The following is an 18,381-nucleotide window of genomic DNA, read 5'->3' on the forward strand; positions in this document are numbered from 1 at the left end:
GGCGGACGACTCCTTAAAAGAGTTCTATTTTTCACCCTGTTATTATACCCTAAAGCGTTCATGTTTGGCTTGGCATTAATTTATTTGGGAGTTTGTAGTAAAGTAAGTAAATGTCTCCGGGATAATAATTAATCTCAACATGCTTGGGTCAGAATCATGGTTTGTGAAAAAACTTATTTAACATGTCTGCTCTGATTTTTCAAAAGAGGTTCTTATTTCTATGGCTCCTGAGCGCGCGTCCATCACCTTTCCCACCACCCCACCCGTTACAAAATTGTCTGCTGCACTGAAAACTTTAGCATCCGTGAGACAGCTCCAGATGGCCACGGTAGCTATCCCATTAGGCAAAATAAATAACAAAATGGCCTTTTAAATACTGCTGTGGTATTTAGTTAACCTGAAAGGGAAATATAAACAGAAGGATTATTGAGTTATGTTTGAATCAGGACGATCATGAGAGAATTAAATTTACTTATAAAGGTTTCTAGAATTACCTGTAAATTACTGAAAATAATTTCGTTTTAAGGTCAGCGTTTTTCATGTATAAATGTCGACTGTTTGGAAAGTTAGAATTCTTTTCATAACAGAATAAACACAAACAATCGTTTCTTCCAAGGGAGCTAGTCTCTGGTAGCTTTTTGATTACCTCAGAGCTTTGTACAAAGTTAATACACACTCAAAAGACCATCAAAACCAAGGAGGGGGGCGTAAGGGGGGATCCGAAAACCGCAAAACCGCGTAAAAAAAACGTAAAAAACCGCAATACCGCACGGAAATTTACCAAAATACCGAAACCGTAGTTACAAATGTGCTACGGTGCCGTCATCATTACTTATAGTTCGCCATTCCATTAGAAATACGACCTTATTTAGTTTGATAAGAGTACACGTTAATGTTAATCAACGTATGATCATCGCACTCATAAAATAATACCGTAATAATTGACACACGTCCGTGGGACCGACTTCGTTATGCTGCTGTGGATCTAATATAAGTGCGCTCGCGCACGCACGAATACTGCTGAATTACCCAATTGAAAAACATCGATGTTTACGACTTCAGCACCGGAAACCACTCGAATGTCACACAACGCAAGCTTTCCGCGACTTTATTGTTTGGTGAAAATTCGTCAAGATGCTAGCTTTCAAGCTCAAATATCCCGAATACGAGCTCGGAACATCCATTTTATGTCGCAATTCGACTGAATCAACCTTAAATTTCATTTAAAATTTTCCAAGAAGAATTTTGAATGACCCAAAGACAACGTAGTCAGCCCCATGAAGTGTTCAGTAAACCAAACGATTGTTGAAGCGTATAACTCTCCAGAGGCGAGTTCTTGCTCCCACAAGAAACGTCGCGAGCTTCCAATCTCTCCTTGAAGTAACATCGTCTCTTCCCGGCCATCCTCATAACCACTTCTTCTTGCATGCTCGGCAGACATTGTATCGCACGAGGTCACGGCAAATGCTGTAGGAAATCCGAGCAAAAGATTCCCTGCCCGGAAAGTCAACAAGTCGACGTATTATTGGACAAAATGGTTAATCATACCAATTAACTGGAAAAAGCGGAAATTACAAACAGCACAGCTTGCTTGCACAACAATGGTCCCTTGCAAAACATAAACAAGAGATCAAAAGTCATCGGAAGCGTCAGGATCCGAGTAATGACTGTCATAACTGGAAAGCGCTGACGGCTGCAGACTCTTTTTGACCGATTGCCGCGATCGAAAATTTATGAAAACCGCAAACCGCTTAGTGTTATCAAACCGCAATACCGCAGGTTAAAATAAAGATTTCCGGAGAACCGCACCAAAAATAACGCAAAACCGCATAACCGCAAACCCTTACGCCCCACTCACCAAGGCAACAGTTTGGTAGTAACTATCGGCCCCTTGAAGTAAAATATATGTTTCCCTGGCAACTCTGCCATAACCTTCATTCCCTTTGGTATCCGGAGTAGTAAGAGCAGAGACTGAGTCAATGTAATTGCATAAAAAAATCGGTCTATAATAAGGGAGTAGATTTATTTAGCAACCTTTGTGATATTTCAGAAGTAAAAGTATGGGATCGCCTTATTAAAGGGATTCCAAATCTCCACTGAAACAATGGGTCAAATCAAGGAAGTGGGTGTATGTACAGGAAATGTTGTAAGTAAAAGACAAAACCAAGCACACCAAAAACATTAAGGTCATTCCGCCGAAAAAGAACGCAAAATAGATTTTCATTCAAATTTTTCCTGTTGGCTGCTTACATCAAGAGAACTTAAATTTTGAAAAAGAAAAAGGGGGTCCCGGTATTCGTTTAGGAACAGGAAGACCTTCAATGAACCTCCCTAATTCCTTGAATTATCTGCTTTTAGAAACATTTATATTTGAACCACTCACTTTACACTTTGTGAGAGCAGAAAAATAGGGAGAAAGTTAAGCGAGAAATACAACAATGGCTGCATTGCATCAATGTTAAGGAACAATTTGATGTACTTTTCACGATAGAAGCACCCATATTTAGTCGACAGGGATTCAATAAGTTCTAAGCACGCAGTGTTCTTGAGGGCACATATTATCTTTAACGAGTGCTAGCTATGCTCTCATTTTGCGTGATAATTTGTTACTCTGCAATAGAAATTGGTCTGTATTCACTATAGAAATAGAAAGAAGGTGATGGTAGCATTCAAACTCAATAAAAAATCGCTAGGTCCCGGTACTCATTTCCGAGAGAAAACAATAATTTGTCTCTCGCAAGCCAAGCCATTTAGAAAAAGCCATTATTTTGTATATGTTGTTTATATGCACCCGCTTCCATTGCCTGCCAAACGTCAGTATTAATAGCGCGTTCATAAAAGACGCAAGTAACCCTAAGGCCCGGTTCATACGTCGCATTTCTGCCGTGCCGAATTCAATTCAACGAATTAAATTCGACAGAAATTCGACGTCTAAATCGGCTGCCGCATTTCTACCGCACGTTGGACTGGTCTTATCGCATTATCCGACAGAAATGCGACACCGATTCAGACGTCGAATTTCTGCCGTGTCGAATCTAATGCATACATTATGTTAATTTATGGAACACGCGTAAATGTTTTTCCGCCAAAGAAAAAGAAGAAACTTGACCATTCTCAACCCGATGCAACCTGAACATATTGTAACACATACTGCTCCGTTGTCAGCCTTCTCCTTCTCGTTCAATTGGCGAACAATTTTTCGCAAAATTAAAGTCCTTCGTCGCTCAGTATTTTCGTCCGCCATATTGAATACTCTACGTTTAAAACATTTTCCGCTGGCCGACATACCCAACAGTATAAATTCTGAATTAAGTGCGACACAAGTGCGACGTATGAATCCACAGTCGCATTTCTGCCGCACTTAATTGAATTGAATTCGCGCGACACGGCAGAAATGCAACGTATGAACTGGGCCTAAGAAGAAACGAATTCACTTCAGCACTTGAAAGTCGTTAAATCACTTCGGTATAAGTAGCAATAGTTTCAAAATCCGTTCAAACATGTGTTTAAGCCTAAGGCCAAAAAATATGACAAAAAAGCTCTATAAATAACGATAAAAGAGCGCTAATTTACTCTTGCTTTCTCGCACGCGATACATGGCGTCACATGAGCGCGCGCTTAAGTAAATAACCACGCGTGACACCACGCGTGTTTTTCTGAGTTTTGTGACGTCAACGTGACCAAATATATGCTAATTTTCTCACGTTTTTTTTTTTTTTTTTAATTTGGTTCAGTTCTAACCACATACAATTCCTATAAAATACCTTATTTTTGTTAAAAATCTGTCAGAGCTAATCTACTATATTAGGAATAATGACAAATTACAGAGTATTGGAAAAACCGTCCGAACAACCTTGAATTTTTACCAATTCAAAATGTCAGGCAATATCATTTCCATGATGTGGCGAAGTATGACAAAATTTCACCGAAGGAAAGTATAAATATTAAGGAGTTTAGGTCAAATTCAGAAATACATCTGCCTGTCATTAGATGAGATGTTGCCATGGTAACGGCCTTAATCCAAAAATTGACAACCAAAACATAAGTCTTTACTCTAAGAAGCCACCTTAATTCAATTTCAAATTCAAATTGTTAAATTCAAATTGTTAGACCTTACAGTGTGAACTAACGTTGAGGGATCGATCGACAAACTGCAATGCAGCCGCATCTACCTCAAAGTAGTGCGAAAAATAAATAACAATAACAATAGTAAAAGAGAGATTAGTTAATACAAACGAAAAAAAGCAACTGTGAAGGGGAGCTGTTTTAGATATTTGCACTCCTATTCTTAACTCTGCTGTATAAACAATAAAAATAAAAGCTAAAAGCTGTGGAGGCTGTGGGGAGATCTGCAACTAAAAATTAAACGTAAAAACATTACAACAGTAAAAGCTGTCAAGTTCCACAAAATCTTGAGTCTCCGGCTCTCGAGGTTAATCAATTGTTAAAATTAGTTGTCGTGGCCGATATTTATAACCATTTTAAAATATGTACTGTTATATAACTTGGACCTTGAACGTCACCCCGCTTCCACGGTTGGTCAGGATCTCCAACTTACCTATAAAATATTCTATCAAATAGCATGAAATCGCAAGGAATAATAGAGCATTAATTTGACAAAATAATCTTATATAATAATTAGGTTGTTTTTCTCTATTAAAATGATGAGTCATCGATGTGTGTAAGAGAATAAGCTTACACTACTAATTTTTGAGCACGTGAAATGATTTACAGATCACGTGTACAAACCAGATTAACACTATGAGGTCACAAGCCATATAGGTGTGTTGGTCTCTCGTGTGGAACGAGGGAAACCCCCTATTTAATTATGTATAATTCAAATACAGTTGCTTAGTTGTGCAGAAGTTCCGTCGATTCAGAAACTCCAACATCGTGACTTTTTCGCAACGATACGTGCTTTAATTGCTGAACACTTAAATTCTCCATAGGCTACCTGGTCATCTAATCATAGTTTTCCGTCTTTTTAGCTGAGATGATGGTCTGAGGTAGGTGTATTCGTATTCGATACCATATTGTATGTACAATCTTTGGTGACCCATTTTGAATAAATATTTTGGTGGGTATTTTAGATCTGGTGGCTCGAAAGGAATGAACCGTCTATAGGAATTTTACATTGGAATACTGAAGAATGCTTTAATTGACCTACATGTAAAAATAGTTAATCAAAAGAAACTGCTTAGCTCTCAGATTTGAAAACTCTACCGAGATAATTGTCAAAAGATGGCTACAAATATGTATCAAGGAAAACATTCAGTGGCGGTTTTCAAGTACTATTATGATGAAATTCTCGTACACAATAGGTCTTTCCTAGATGTCTTGCCAAATTTCAATCTATTACGAACATTAGAACTCGCGGTTTCTGGACCTTTATTTCCGAGAATTTACGGCCGCCATTAATTTTCTTTGTTCCAAGTTGTGGTTGAGAATTTGAGCAATGATGTCATTTTCTCAAAAATACCGCACGGGTTTAATTATAATACCAATTAATGTAGAACACTGCACGAAGATATGAGCCAAAGTTTTTGTTATTCTTTGTGCGAATTGCTGTACTAATTGTTATTCGATTTCAACCCGTGTGGTATGTTTTAGAAAATGACGCCATTTTCTCCAATTCTCAACCAAGACCTGGAACAAGGAAACTTAATGGCCGCCGTAAATTATCGGAAATAAAGGTCAGACACATCAGTTCTAATGTTCGTAATAAATTGAAATTTGCCAGGATATCTAGGAAAGACCCATTGTGTACGAAAATGTAACAAAATGGGTATCGAGAATTTGATCATAGTGGCCCTTAGAGGATATTTCTGCTTGAGCAGTAATTAGTAATCTTTCGCATTCTTAATGTTGCGAGTGTTAGCATATTCTTCGGTGGATAAACATCAGAAATATCCTTTGACTCTCAAGTGTATTCGTACACAACGAAACTTTTACATCCCTTAACGTAGGCTTGTGTAACAACTCAATGATATGGTGCAATACTTAGCCACAACCTGGTACCGGTGGTAAGTTTAATCGTCTTCCCTGTCCAAAACCCCTTCAGGATCTCTGCAAATGGTTTTCAGTAATTCGATCGACGGCACGAGGTTTCTATTCGATCAGCGAGTCAATCCCCTGTGTCACCCTTTATCAGACTTAAGTTCCCTATTGTTAAATATCGAAGAAATCGTCAAATATATTTTTTGTTATCTGACTAGTTTATATTGTTTTATTACCCCTTGCTAATAGGCGAATCTTTGCTGACGTCATTGTTTACATTTTTCGTCATTAACATACGACTTTGCGCATAGAAGGCATCATGCTAGACACGATTTTACTAAAAAAAAACTTAAAGAGCTTGTGGAACTTAGTAAGTGGTGAAATTTTTGGCTCTTTGGGTGTAATATTCGAGGAGAAATTAGCTTTCAAAAACATCAAAATTTCTGTGTGGCAAAAGCGCTACTGAGCTCATACATTCTTTGTAAAATTTTGAGCTTTTAAACCCTCGTCGCACAAAAAGTATTCAATACATCGCGCTCAAATTCCTTGGGACAGTTAATCGTGCTGTGCCCTTTCAATATTCAGTATTAATCTCTTTGTAGCTCCATCAGAAACTGTATCGCTTATCGTAATGAGGCAAATATTGTAAACAAAGATTCTCCTATTATTCAAGGGGTAATAAAGTTTCTTCTCACATTCACGGAATCACTATGATATTGACTTGAAGCAGGAGTCCATTTAACAAACATATTCCATGCTGCCGTGCGTCTTTTCAGTAATAGATCACAGATGCATTCAAAATGTGGAAAGAACAAAGCACACGAGGCGATAACCGAGTGTGTCATTGATGTTCTTACCATTTTTTAATGTCTTCTACACGGCAACATGGAATCTATTTGTTTTATATAATAAAGAAACAAACTACTACAGAAAAAGCTTTTTTTTCATTTCAAATTCTTACAACATAACTCAAAAGCCGGCCTTTGCCCACTTTGGCAAACACGAAAATAGCAATTTGACGTAGTCTGTTGTCTATACAAAATGAGGCAATCTCATTGGGTGCTACGCGTAGCAAATTGTGATTGGTCCAGGAAAATCACGCCACTGTCAAGCTTGACTTGAGCGTCGCTTCTCGTGAATGAAAACTTATAGTGAAGGCAGAATTGAACTGCGAAATCTACAAATCTTAAAGAAAATATTGGAAATGTCATGATCAAGTCATCAGAGCAGCCCTGTGAGCCGAAAAGCTTGGATGTTGTCTTGAATATTGCAGGAGTTGAAAAAATACGCTCGGAAAACTTGCGATTGCGGTCAACACTGGGGGCCGTTCGATTCGAGTTTGGATTTAAGAAGCGTTAGTGACGGTGGAAATTTATGTCCTCTGTGGTTGGATTGGTGATTCTCAAATCAGTTTGATATAGTGTCGGAGACACCATATAGCTGCAATGAATACAGTTGGCCGTGAGCTGTAGTGAGCTATACTTTGCTCGCTGCTGTTTCCTGAAACGGACTAGAACCATGATTCGCGTCAAAAAGCAAGGTTGTCATGTTTATTTTAACTGATTTTAAGAAGTGATGTTTTGATGTTTCATTCCTGACTTCAATTTGTGTCAACAATTACTTTGAGACTGAGAAAAGTTGAATTTGTTAAATAGATTAATCTCATAAACATTCTATTTATTGGGTTTGTCCAATTCGAAGCAAAGAAACGCCTTTTTCTTTCTTCTTTCTGCTTCTCTTGCCTGTTTACAGCCTCGACAAGACTTTTTGGTACCTTGTCTTTCTCCCAGTCACGTAAAATATTATCTAAATACTCAAAACTTTCCGCCATTTTAAAACACAGAGGGGGAAAACCTTTGTAATGATGACGTCAATCGTGCGTCTGTCCTCTAATAGATCATGGGCGAAAACCAATCAAACTGCGAGAATAACTTGGGTTATTATATAAAACACAATGGACTCCTGCTCTGCTAGATTTTGTCAAGCGTAAATTTATTCATTTTAGACAGCTTGAAAATTCCCAACATTCCAACTGTACTATCATCAGCCTGTTTTCTACTGCTCTAGACTGCGAGCAGTTTCTTTTTTGCTCAAAATTCCGTGGGGAAGAACTCAAAGAAGAACGAAACAGAAGTGAGTGGTCGTGAGCGTGGGCGTGTGTCATGCGAAGCCGCGAGCCGCAAGAAGGGCGGACGTCGGAAGCCGAGCAACGCCCGCGCTATTGCGGCTCGCACCTCACGCGCGCAATTACGCTCACACGTTCACTTGTTTTGCGTTTTTCCCCACACATTTCCGAGCAAAAAGGGAGACTGCTCGCAATCTACCACTGTTCCCATTCCTTGTCAGTTCTATTCCTTATAGCGCCCTTGCCTCTCTATTCTCTCGCTCTTGGGGGTAAGACTGATGATTGCGGGTTCAACCTTTATTTCAGCCCCTCACCTAGTCACTATGGGATTCCGACAGGATCCCTCCCAGATCCTGGTTCTATATTGACCTGGGTTGTTACAACAAGGGACGCATGGTATTTTTTGTGATGAATTCCCCTTAATGATCTTAATACGTGTACTTTACGATATGCTTCAGATTTATTATTTCTCCTCTACTTTGGACAAATGCGTGCAAATTTGTTCTCATCAGTAAAGTGAGACCATGATTCATAAAGTCCCCTGAGTGAGTTGAAAAGTCTTAAAACCGAAAACCTTAAAACGTTTCTCTGACGTCTTATTGAGTTGTTTTTTTTTTTTTTTTTTATCTAGCGATACAAATGCATCATAACTACCACTCAGACAAACGCCTCTTGGTTTAAAATGCGTTAACATTTAAATTCGAAACTGCTTTCGATTTTGCTTGTCTTGAATATCGAGAGTTTTAATTCGGAGTCTTCATGCAGGCAACGGAAATTATCCAATTATCATGTATGAAGGAGGCATGAAGGCTTCTTAATTTTCCTCCTTAGAGCACCACAATGAAATAAGAGCCCCAGTCGCTAAATCAAAACAAACCGCTATCAGTGATTATTTTAATTTGCTAGTGTATAACCGACGTATGGTCATTGCAGGTGCAAGTCTGCCATATATAGGACGTCAGAAATAAGATTAATTATTAACTTATTTGCAAATGTATCATGCATGACATGGTATAAGTAAGCTTATTAAAGTAACTATCCTTTTTAAAGCAAGCGAAAATTTTCTTCCCTATCAACTCTTATAGGTTGTCCAAGCGGCCCCTCGATCATTGCATGTAAAGAAGGATGACTCTGCAGCCATTTCAGGACGAGCAGTTAAACTATTTCAAGTTTGCTTCCATTGTATTGAATGAATTCCCCAAGGCCTTACGCCAAACTTTCAAATCCATGTGGGACAACACCTTTGGACATCTCCCTGGTTTCCAGCCATGGGATGACTCTATTGCAGTAAGAAATCTGTTTCTTAATTCAGAAGGTGGCAGGACCAAAGTTCCCACAAACATTTCTTACGAAAAATGGGATTGCACAGCCTTGTTCCAGGCCACTATTTACGCGCGGTCCTTCGCTTTGCCCGACAGCAAAGGTCATCACAAGATACTCAGTGATCTGTATGTGAAGCCTCGTGGAAAGTTCCATGCATCTGTCTTGAGCCGGGCGGGAGACAAGACGGAAACACTTGCACTTGCAATTGATCAACTTCGACTGTTAAGGAACACACTTTGTCACTCAACCAATTCTGAGATTGACAAAGCAACATTTGATCAATATGTGCAGCTCTCTAAAGATGCATTCAAAGCTCTTGGAGTCAAGGCAGATCCTATTGATGTCATTGGTGGTTTGACTGAGTCGGACTTTCCCACAAAAGAAGTTCGCAAATTGGAGCAAGCCAGGAAACAGGAGACCCGGGAATATATCAAGTTTCTCGAGGGCATGAGTTCAGACATCGACGAATTAAGAGCGCTATCAACTGCAATAAAAGGGGAAGTAGAAGGCAGTGCAACTAAAGAGGACCTTGCTGTGTTAGAACAAAGTATCAATGATTTGAGACAAGCACTACCTCAAGACAAACCAGGTAAAGATTCAGTTGTTGCAGTACAGCTGGTAAATCAGCACAGTCTAAAATTCATCGCTTACAGTGAGAGTTATAAGGCGTTTAGTTAGGGCAGAACGAAGTATACGGTGCAAAACTTTAATTTGTGCCGCCTAGTTACTTCGTCTCGCCCAAACAAACTGCTCATGAGTGAATCCATAACTCGGAGGACGCCCGCCTATGAATGCAAAGAGGTTAATTATTACCAGTGGGCGACCATTTGATTACCTTATTTATTCATTTTTCCACGGGTGTGGATTTTCTAGGCTCGAATTAAGAGAAAAGGCCAAGGGAGCAAAGTTAAGTCCTATCCTTTTCCAGATTGGTCTGAGGCTAAAATGCCAAAAAAATATCGTGGATAGCGATTAATCATTAAAACGAAAACTTTTCCGACCTGGCGCTATCAGTTAGCTTATGCCATAAGAGACTGTTGGTTCATGCTTTTAGATGCAAGTTTATCGAGTTATCTATTCACTTCGGAGATTACAAAGCATTCCAAAAGCTGGAGTTGTTTCCTACCCCAGGCGAAGCCTCCAATAGGTTTTACACTTCGCTTTTCCCCCTGGCATACTCTCCCGCACATCTGTAAGACCTATAACTCCAGAGACGCACGTTGAAATGTAATAAGAAAGAAAGTCTTTATTGAGACTAACTTAGTCCACGTAAGAATGAATTATATTTACAGCAATGATAGACGCTTGCGCTCATGTTGAGAGCAAATGTAGAGCCTTTAGCCTTTCTTCAGTAGTCGGAACATTAATGTGACAAATGGCTGACTGAAGGCTTAAATCTCACTAATAGATGGTGGTTATATATAACTAATTTTATCAACATATGTTAATTAAGGCATAACTTAAAAGTGTTTTACTTGCCCGTAACGTAGAACGGAACTAATATCCTTGCTATATTTAGATCCAGGTCGCCATATATAGTGTTGCTGACACGTGAGTACGCATCTGCTGGATTTGCCTTGTTCTGCCCCCATGGTCAAATTCTCGACATCCATTTTTTTAGATTTTCGTTCAAAACAGGTCTTTCCTAGATATCTTGCCAAATTTCAATCTATTACGAACATTAGAAATCACGTGTTTTGGACCTATATTTCCGAGAATTCAGGACCGCCATTAATTTCCTTGTTTCAAGTATTGGTTGAGAATTGGAGTAAACACCACACGGGTCGAATTATAATAACAGTTAGTACAGAATTCGCATAAAGAATAACAAAACCTTTGGATCTTATATTCGTCCAATTTTGTACACTAACTGTTTTCGTAATTTCAACCCATGAGGTATTTTTAAGCAAATGACGTCATTTTCTATAAATTCTCAGCCAAGACTTAGACCAAGGAAAATTAATAGCGGCCGTAAATTTTCGAAAAATAAAGGTCCAAAAACGTGAGTTCTAATGCTCGTAATAGATTGAAATTGGCAAGATATCTAAGGAAGACCTATTATATATAAAAATGTGAAAAAAATGAGCACTTTGACAGGTATGAACGTTTTCCGTGTAAATATTCTTCATGATTATTAATGGTTTGCTCTTGTGTTCCAAAAGATTCAAAGCCATCTCTCCTAAAATCACGTCTTGCTCCAATGGTTCCACACTTCCTTGACCAGCAGAAGGAGAGCAAAGAAATCACTGGTCACGTACCACTTGATAGCAGACTTAAAATGTTTAGGGAAGAACACCCAAGCACAGCTGACAGTTACCATACACTCGGGGACACACAACAAGCACAAGGTGACTTTTCTTCTGCTATTAGGTCTAAACAGCGTGCACTTGATATCAGGCTTAAACTTTTTGGAGAGGAACACTCAAGCACAGCTGACAGTTACCATACACTCGGTGACGCACAACATGCACAAGGCGACTTTTCTTCAGCTTTTCAGTCTAAACAGCGTGCACTTGATATCAGGCTTAAACTGTTTGGCGAACAAAACCCAAGGACAGCTGACAGTTACCATACACTCGGGGATACACAACATGCGTTAGGTGACTTTTCCTCGGCTCTTCAGTCTAAACAGCATGCACTTGATATCAGGCTTAAACTGTTTGGAGAAGAACACTCAACCACAGCTGACAGTCTCCATTCACTCGGAGACACACAACAAGCCCAAGGCGACTGTTCCTCGGCTCTTCAGTCTAAACAGCGTGCTCTTGACATCAGACGTAAACTGTTTGGAGAGGAACATTCCAGCATAGCTGACAGTTACCATACACTCGGGGACACACAGCATGCACAAGGTGACTTTTCCTCAGCTTTTCAATCTAAACAGCGTGCACTTGATATCAGGCTTAAACTGTTTGGCGAACAAAACCCAAGGACAGCTGACAGTTACCATACACTCGGGGATACACAACATGCGTTAGGCGACCTTTCCTCGGCTTTTCAGTCTAAACAGCGGGCACTTGGCATCAGACGTAAACTGTTTGGAGAGAAACACTCTATCACAGCTGATAGTTACCATACACTCGGGGACACACAGCATGCACAAGGTGACTTTTCCTCAGCTCTTCAGTCTAAACAACGTGCACATGATATCAGGCTTGAACTGTTTGGCAAACAAAACCCAAGCACAGCTGATACCCTTACCTAACAGAAGACTATTTTTAATCTGTTTTTAAACTGTTTTGAAAAGCTATTTTAACCTGCTTTTGTGAAACAGTTTAATAATTGGTGTTTAAAGCGGTAAAGCGGAGCCCCATACTCATAAAAAACCAGTGAATCGCTTGTCTCATGATACAAATGGCTTGAGGTATTGCTTGTGGGTGCGTACGCACGACGACGACGACGTCGCACAACATGGCGGCCATACTCCAGCTAATATATAGATTTAACCAAACCTAAAAGCGGAGCTCCTGGGCCGGTTACCAGAGCCCGATTAAGATAACCCAGGTTAAGCGAGGATTGTGAGCTGAGTTTTGTAGCTTTGCGGTGAAATTTTCTGTTTATTGTTTGGCCTTCTGTTTTGAATTTGAATGATCTCAAAATACACAAAACAAAATCAGTGAAAAACATTTGTATACAAGAAAAAATTATGCTTCATTTATCTTTCAATCCTGGGTTGCATTAACCGGCTTTCGAACAACCCGGCCCTGTTTAGAACAAGTTAACCTGACAGGAGACCGCGATCCAAAAGAAAGCCAGCACTTGGTCAGCGGTCAACTACAACCCCTCGATGAGCTCTAAACTTGAGCCCACGATACGGTCACGTGATACTGGCCAGCGGAAACCTTCTTTAGACATGTGCCAATTGACCGTAACATGGATGTCCAATTGTATCGAAGAAGGAGGCTATAAATCAATGCTGCATGTCTCTTTCAACTTGATAGCTGGAGTATGGCCGGCATCTTGCGCGATTCCGTATCGCATGGGCCCGAGAGCAATTAGAACAATCACATGAGTTTTGGAGGGCATATAGTTTATTTGTGGCCCGAATAGCATCATATGATGCTACGAGGGACACAAATAAACTATATGCCCGACAACAGTCATTTGATTATCATTATTATCAATAAACGTAAGGCCAAATCGTACAAATTCATGTTCTGGTTTCGCGTCATTTTCTTTCGTAAATGGCTTAGCCTTCGCTTCAAACATTTTGTTGGCAGACATGAATTCGCTGTCTTGCAAAATGTTTATGTTTCGGCTGAGTGGAGCACAGGTTAGATGGTCATAAATGGCCGCTCTAATTCCAGTCGATGCACTTAGAGTAATGCTTGGCCCTTCTTTGTTTTCCCTTTAGCGAAGAACTTTCGCAGAATTTCACTCAAATCCGTTGGACTTACTGTTTTGAGATCCAATGTATTTTTTCTTTTCTCGCACCATTTCTCGAACTTTCTTACTCCCCGCTCAGTTGTTTTCTTGGTGTGTTTCGCTTGAGCTTTTTGCTCAATTTCATCCAGTTGCTCGTTGTCAAAGTCCAAGTTTTGACTAGAAAAAAGCTGAAAATTTGGGACTTCAAAATCTCCCAACGTCAAACGTTCACTACAGAACTACAAAGTGAGCAAGTGCAAACTCATCCAGAAAAATTCGTGCCAACTCTAATGGTATCCTCGGGATATCATTGGCCGTGCGAAGTTGTTTGACATCTCTGCAGCCAATCAGTATCAGGGCGGCAAATGCGTTTTCACCCCGCGCATTTTCCGTTTGGCCCGCAAAATGGCGCGTTTTACAGAGGGCAGTTTGTCATTTGGCCGCGCGTATTGATAATAATAGGGATTAATTTCTGCGCATTTTCAAAGTTTTCACAAAATTGCCTGAGCCGCGAAGCGACGAGGGCAATTTGGAAAACTTTGAAAATACGTGTGAAATTAATCCCTACTATTCGTGCGACACGAGCCATCCCCACTTAAACTTTTTTCAGGTTGCGAATCGATGCAGTTTTTGATGGCAAAATCCTTCTACTTTTCCACCAAAAGACTGCGCTTTGTTGCATGTCTGTTTTCTCTCACGTTAGGATAAAATAACCGCGTTTAGATCAGACTCAGACGCGATGGATTTCTGAAACCGTTTGAAGCGGGAAACTAACGGCAATTTGAAACCAACTTAATGTAGCGTGCTCAGCCAATCAGCAACAAGTAATCATGCCCCCTTGATTACTAAAAGTGCCCTCGTGATTAAGAAAAACTGGCCTCTGTCTGAGCCAATCAGCATTCAGTAATTTTGCCCCGTATGTGATAACCATGAGAAAATCAGGTCATGGGTTTCCTTTTCTGTCCTATATTGGTATGGGGCTCCGCTTGGCATCCCTTTGGGCCGCCGGAACTCCGCTAATAGGACATGCGGCCTTAGTAAACCGCGTACATCGTTGATATTGGAAATTCATTTTATGGTCAATTGACACCTGTAAAAACAAGGTATTCGCCGGTCAGTATCACGTGACCATATTGCGGGCTCAAGTTTAGATCTCATCGGGGTCACGTGTTTTTTTTAATCTAACCGCTGACCAAGAGACGGCTTTTCGATTAAATCGCGGTCTCAAACCAGGTTAACTTTCTGTAATCAAGGACCCGTTTCTCGAAGGTTCCGGAAGTTTTCGCACCGGGAAAGCCATAACAAAATCTTAAATCTTACGATTAAAGAGCTGTTTTATTCATACATGCTTAAAATAAACAGGGGTTCTTTTCATACTAGGCGTTTCAGGCGTATACACCCCTCTGTTTTTAGATACAGATAAATTAAAAATGGCTTCGCACGTCTGGAAAGTTTCCGGGGCTTTCGAGAAACAGGCTCCAGGACCGGGTTGTTCGGTCAACGCTAACCCAGGATTAAAAGTTAACGGAAGTATAAATATCTCTTGTTTAAAAACGTTTTTCGCTGCCTATGTTTCATGCAGTTTGAGATTATTCAAACTCAGTAGGCCAAACAATATACGCAAAAAACCTCACTCCCAAGTTAAAAAACAACAACTCAAAATTCTTACTTATCCTGGGTTAGCTTGATTAGGTTTTGAACAACCCGGCCCAGGAGCTCCGCTTTTAATTTTGGCTAACTCTGTATATTAATTAATCAAGTTTAAACAAAGGAAATCATGACTGTGACGGTGTTTGAATATCTTATCCTAATTAGCATAGATTTTTACCATGTTATTTCTCCGTTTTCTCCTTAGTCTTAGTTTCCATTGAGAAGATATATCAAACATGCAAGACAGTGTTTGGCCACATTTCCATTTGAGCGCCGCATTTTCAAATTTCTTCTCGGTGTTTGGAATTGTGGTCAAACACACTCTTTCTTGTTGTTATTCATCGTGGTAGATGCAATAATAAAGTGTATTATCGTTTTTCTCACGATGTAGTCACTTGAGATGTAGGTCGCGACGTTTCGACTGCTTACTGTTAGTCTTCTTCAGGCGATAAGGTCGACTGATAGCACGGTATCATTTATATCACAAAGGTCGGCTGTGATTAGTGCATTTAGATCCTCCTATTGTTCCACTGTTCCGGCGAGTAGCTGTTCCCTCAGTGGTCCGCTGTTGTACCGTTCTCCTGTTGTTGTGTTTCTTGATCGTGGACATCCATGCTTCAGGAATTTCAATTCCACTATCCCTGTTGATGTTATTAGGGTGACGTCTTATGTGAATAGCTTCCTTGACCTTACGTGTGTACCAGTGAGGATCTCGATCAATAAACTTGACCTCATTCCAGATAGGATAGTGGCCGGTCTCGTGGGTGTGTTCAGAAACGCCGGAGATACGGGTACGGGCGAGTCGTATATCCCTGTCGTGTTCTTTGATCCTCTCCTGCATAGATCTCCCTGTTTCCCCGATGTAGACTTTGCCGCACTCACAGGGAATCCTGTAGACACCACCATCTTGTTTAGCCGGGTTGACGGTGTCCTTTGGTCGCACTAAGCGTGACCGAAGTGTCGTGTCGGACTTGAAGACGGTAAGAATGCCTTGTTCTTCTAGCCAGCGGCGGAGAGACTCCGAAACTCCTTGGACATAAGGTAAAACGGCGGTGGGTTTACAGGAGAACGGTACAACAGCGGACCACTGAGGGAACAGCTACTCGCCGGAACAATGGAACAATAGGAGGATCGAAATGCACTAATCACAGCCGACCTTTGTGATATAAATGATACCGCGCAATCAGTCGACCTTATCGCCTGAAGAAGACTAGCAGTAAGCAGTCGAAACGTCCCGATTCACATCTCAAGTAACTACATTCTGAGACAAACGGAGAACATGTTTTATATTTCTTTTAGAAAAAACCGCGACGAAAAAAAGGAAAACAGCTTGTTAACTTTGATGATCAAAGTGTAAATTCTCTATGCTCGCGCCATCATTACGTCAACAGCTCGTGCTAGTTCTGTGTTCCCATCGAGGTTTATAACATAACTAAAGCAAAGCGCGCGCTCTGATTGGTTAATTTAGCGTCTACTATTTGCCCATGGGTGTACGCTGCTGACGTGTATGCTAATGTTTACAAAGCAAATCTTTTGACAGACATTGTTTCCAAAGTAATGGCCGACGTTCTTCTGCCAGAAATGCGAAACTGTCTTCACAGTTGTCTGAAGATGAAACTTTATCGAGTTACTGGTGTGCAGTCGGTTGTCATGAATGAATTTTCGCGCGCTTGTTTTCTCTTGTCATCTAAGACTACACGAACATTTTTTTGTGATGTAGCTCAATAAAAGGACTTTTGTTGTTCCAATGTCTCGATGTTATGTTATAAAACAAATGGTAAACGCCATAGCGTGCATTATTGAGTTATGGATGCACTTGGGAGGTTTGCTAAGCACTCAAGAAGCTAGAGTCGCACTCGGCTATCGCCTCGTGCGACTCTTACGCCTCTTTCGTGCTTAGCAACCTCCCGCGTGCATCCATAACTCAATAGTGCACGCTATGGCGTTTACCATTTGTTAAATAGAAGCACGATTTTTAACCAATCAGCGCGCGTATTTGCTTAGGACTGTTTTTTAATACTTATTAGTATAATTCTACTATTAAACCAATGCAAATGCTGCAATCTGATTGGGCTGATCTACTCGTATACTATCAGCCATTAGAATGCCGTAGCTGTCGGTCGTCCACGAAATGCGGCGTTTTTATCGTTTTTCCGAAGTTTTGGAAGAAAGTTTAGATGTAAATGGATAATTGAATTCCTGAGAAGACGAAAACAAGGGAATAAACGGATTCTTGACTTTAATAACTTGGAATTATTGAAAAATCGGTGCGAGCGCATAAAAAAACTGCAAATTTACCAAGGACAATTCAATACTTGCGGTTTTGTTAAAGCGTAAAGTTCAATGTCGCGTCGAAAAATATTTGAAAACCGTTATTTGCGTTAATTTAAGTTAGAATTCTACTAAAGCAATTAGATTATTCGCTCTCGATTTCTATGAGGCGATAGTTGATGAGGCCGAAGGCCGAATCAACTATCGCCTCATAGAAATCTCGAGATCATAATCTAATTGTTAAATAGTGTTTTAAAGATGATTTCCAGCCCGTACTGAGCAGTCTCAGTACCCCAATGTTTGTGAGTCTCACTCGATGAAATGCGAATCGATGTTTTTCTTCACGAACCACCTACCTTATCTTTGAGGCATTTGACATTCTTTTTTCCAACTTTTTCTTTGATTTTTGCAGCGACAAAGTTGTTTCATCAAGTGATATGAAAAAGAAAGAAGCACAACGCTTCGCATCCATAATGGTGGTTGATATATGAAACTTTGAAATTACGTCATGTATGTAGTTGCGAAATGATACATTTTGTGACGTCTTTCAGGTATCAAAACAGCAAACCTGAACAGACTGCCGAGAGTGCGCAGTACGGACTGGATGTCACTTTTAAGCTGATTAAAGCACTATTAAAACATAATATTTT

The 18,381-nt window shown here is 40.2% G+C and overlaps 1 protein-coding gene across 3 annotated transcripts; it reads left to right on the forward strand.

Moving 5' to 3' along the window:
- The first annotated feature begins 4,871 nt into the window (after positions 1-4,871).
- Positions 4,872-16,705, forward strand: LOC145485121 (uncharacterized). 3 transcript variants are annotated; one of them, XM_081463801.1, is made up of 4 exons: positions 4,872-5,693; positions 9,208-10,034; positions 11,608-11,668; positions 11,732-16,705. In XM_081463801.1, the coding sequence occupies exons 2-4, from the start codon at positions 9,248-9,250 to the stop codon at positions 12,648-12,650; spliced, it is 1,767 nt and encodes a 588-aa protein (XP_081319927.1). In that variant the 5' UTR covers positions 4,872-5,693; positions 9,208-9,247; the 3' UTR covers positions 12,651-16,705. The 3 variants fall into 3 exon arrangements, with proteins under 3 accessions (XP_081319927.1, XP_081319924.1, XP_081319925.1); XM_081463798.1 differs by having other exon boundaries at positions 4,872-5,006; positions 5,611-5,693; positions 11,608-16,705; XM_081463799.1 differs by having other exon boundaries at positions 4,872-5,006; positions 11,608-16,705.
- Positions 16,706-18,381: the final 1,676 nt, after the last annotated feature.

Source organism: Orbicella franksi, chromosome 4, assembly GCF_964199315.1.
Source record: "Orbicella franksi chromosome 4, jaOrbFran1.1, whole genome shotgun sequence".
Classification (NCBI taxonomy): domain Eukaryota; kingdom Metazoa; phylum Cnidaria; class Anthozoa; order Scleractinia; family Merulinidae; genus Orbicella; species Orbicella franksi.

Excerpts from the sequence above, each read along its gene's own strand:
- LOC145485121 (XM_081463798.1), top strand. The coding sequence starts at position 9,248 with ATGACTCTGCAGCCATTTCAGGACGAGCAGTTAAACTATTTCAAGTTT. Across the intron at positions 10,035-11,607 it reads ACTACCTCAAGACAAACCAG|ATTCAAAGCCATCTCTCCTA; the intron begins GTAAAGATTCAG and ends GTGTTCCAAAAG.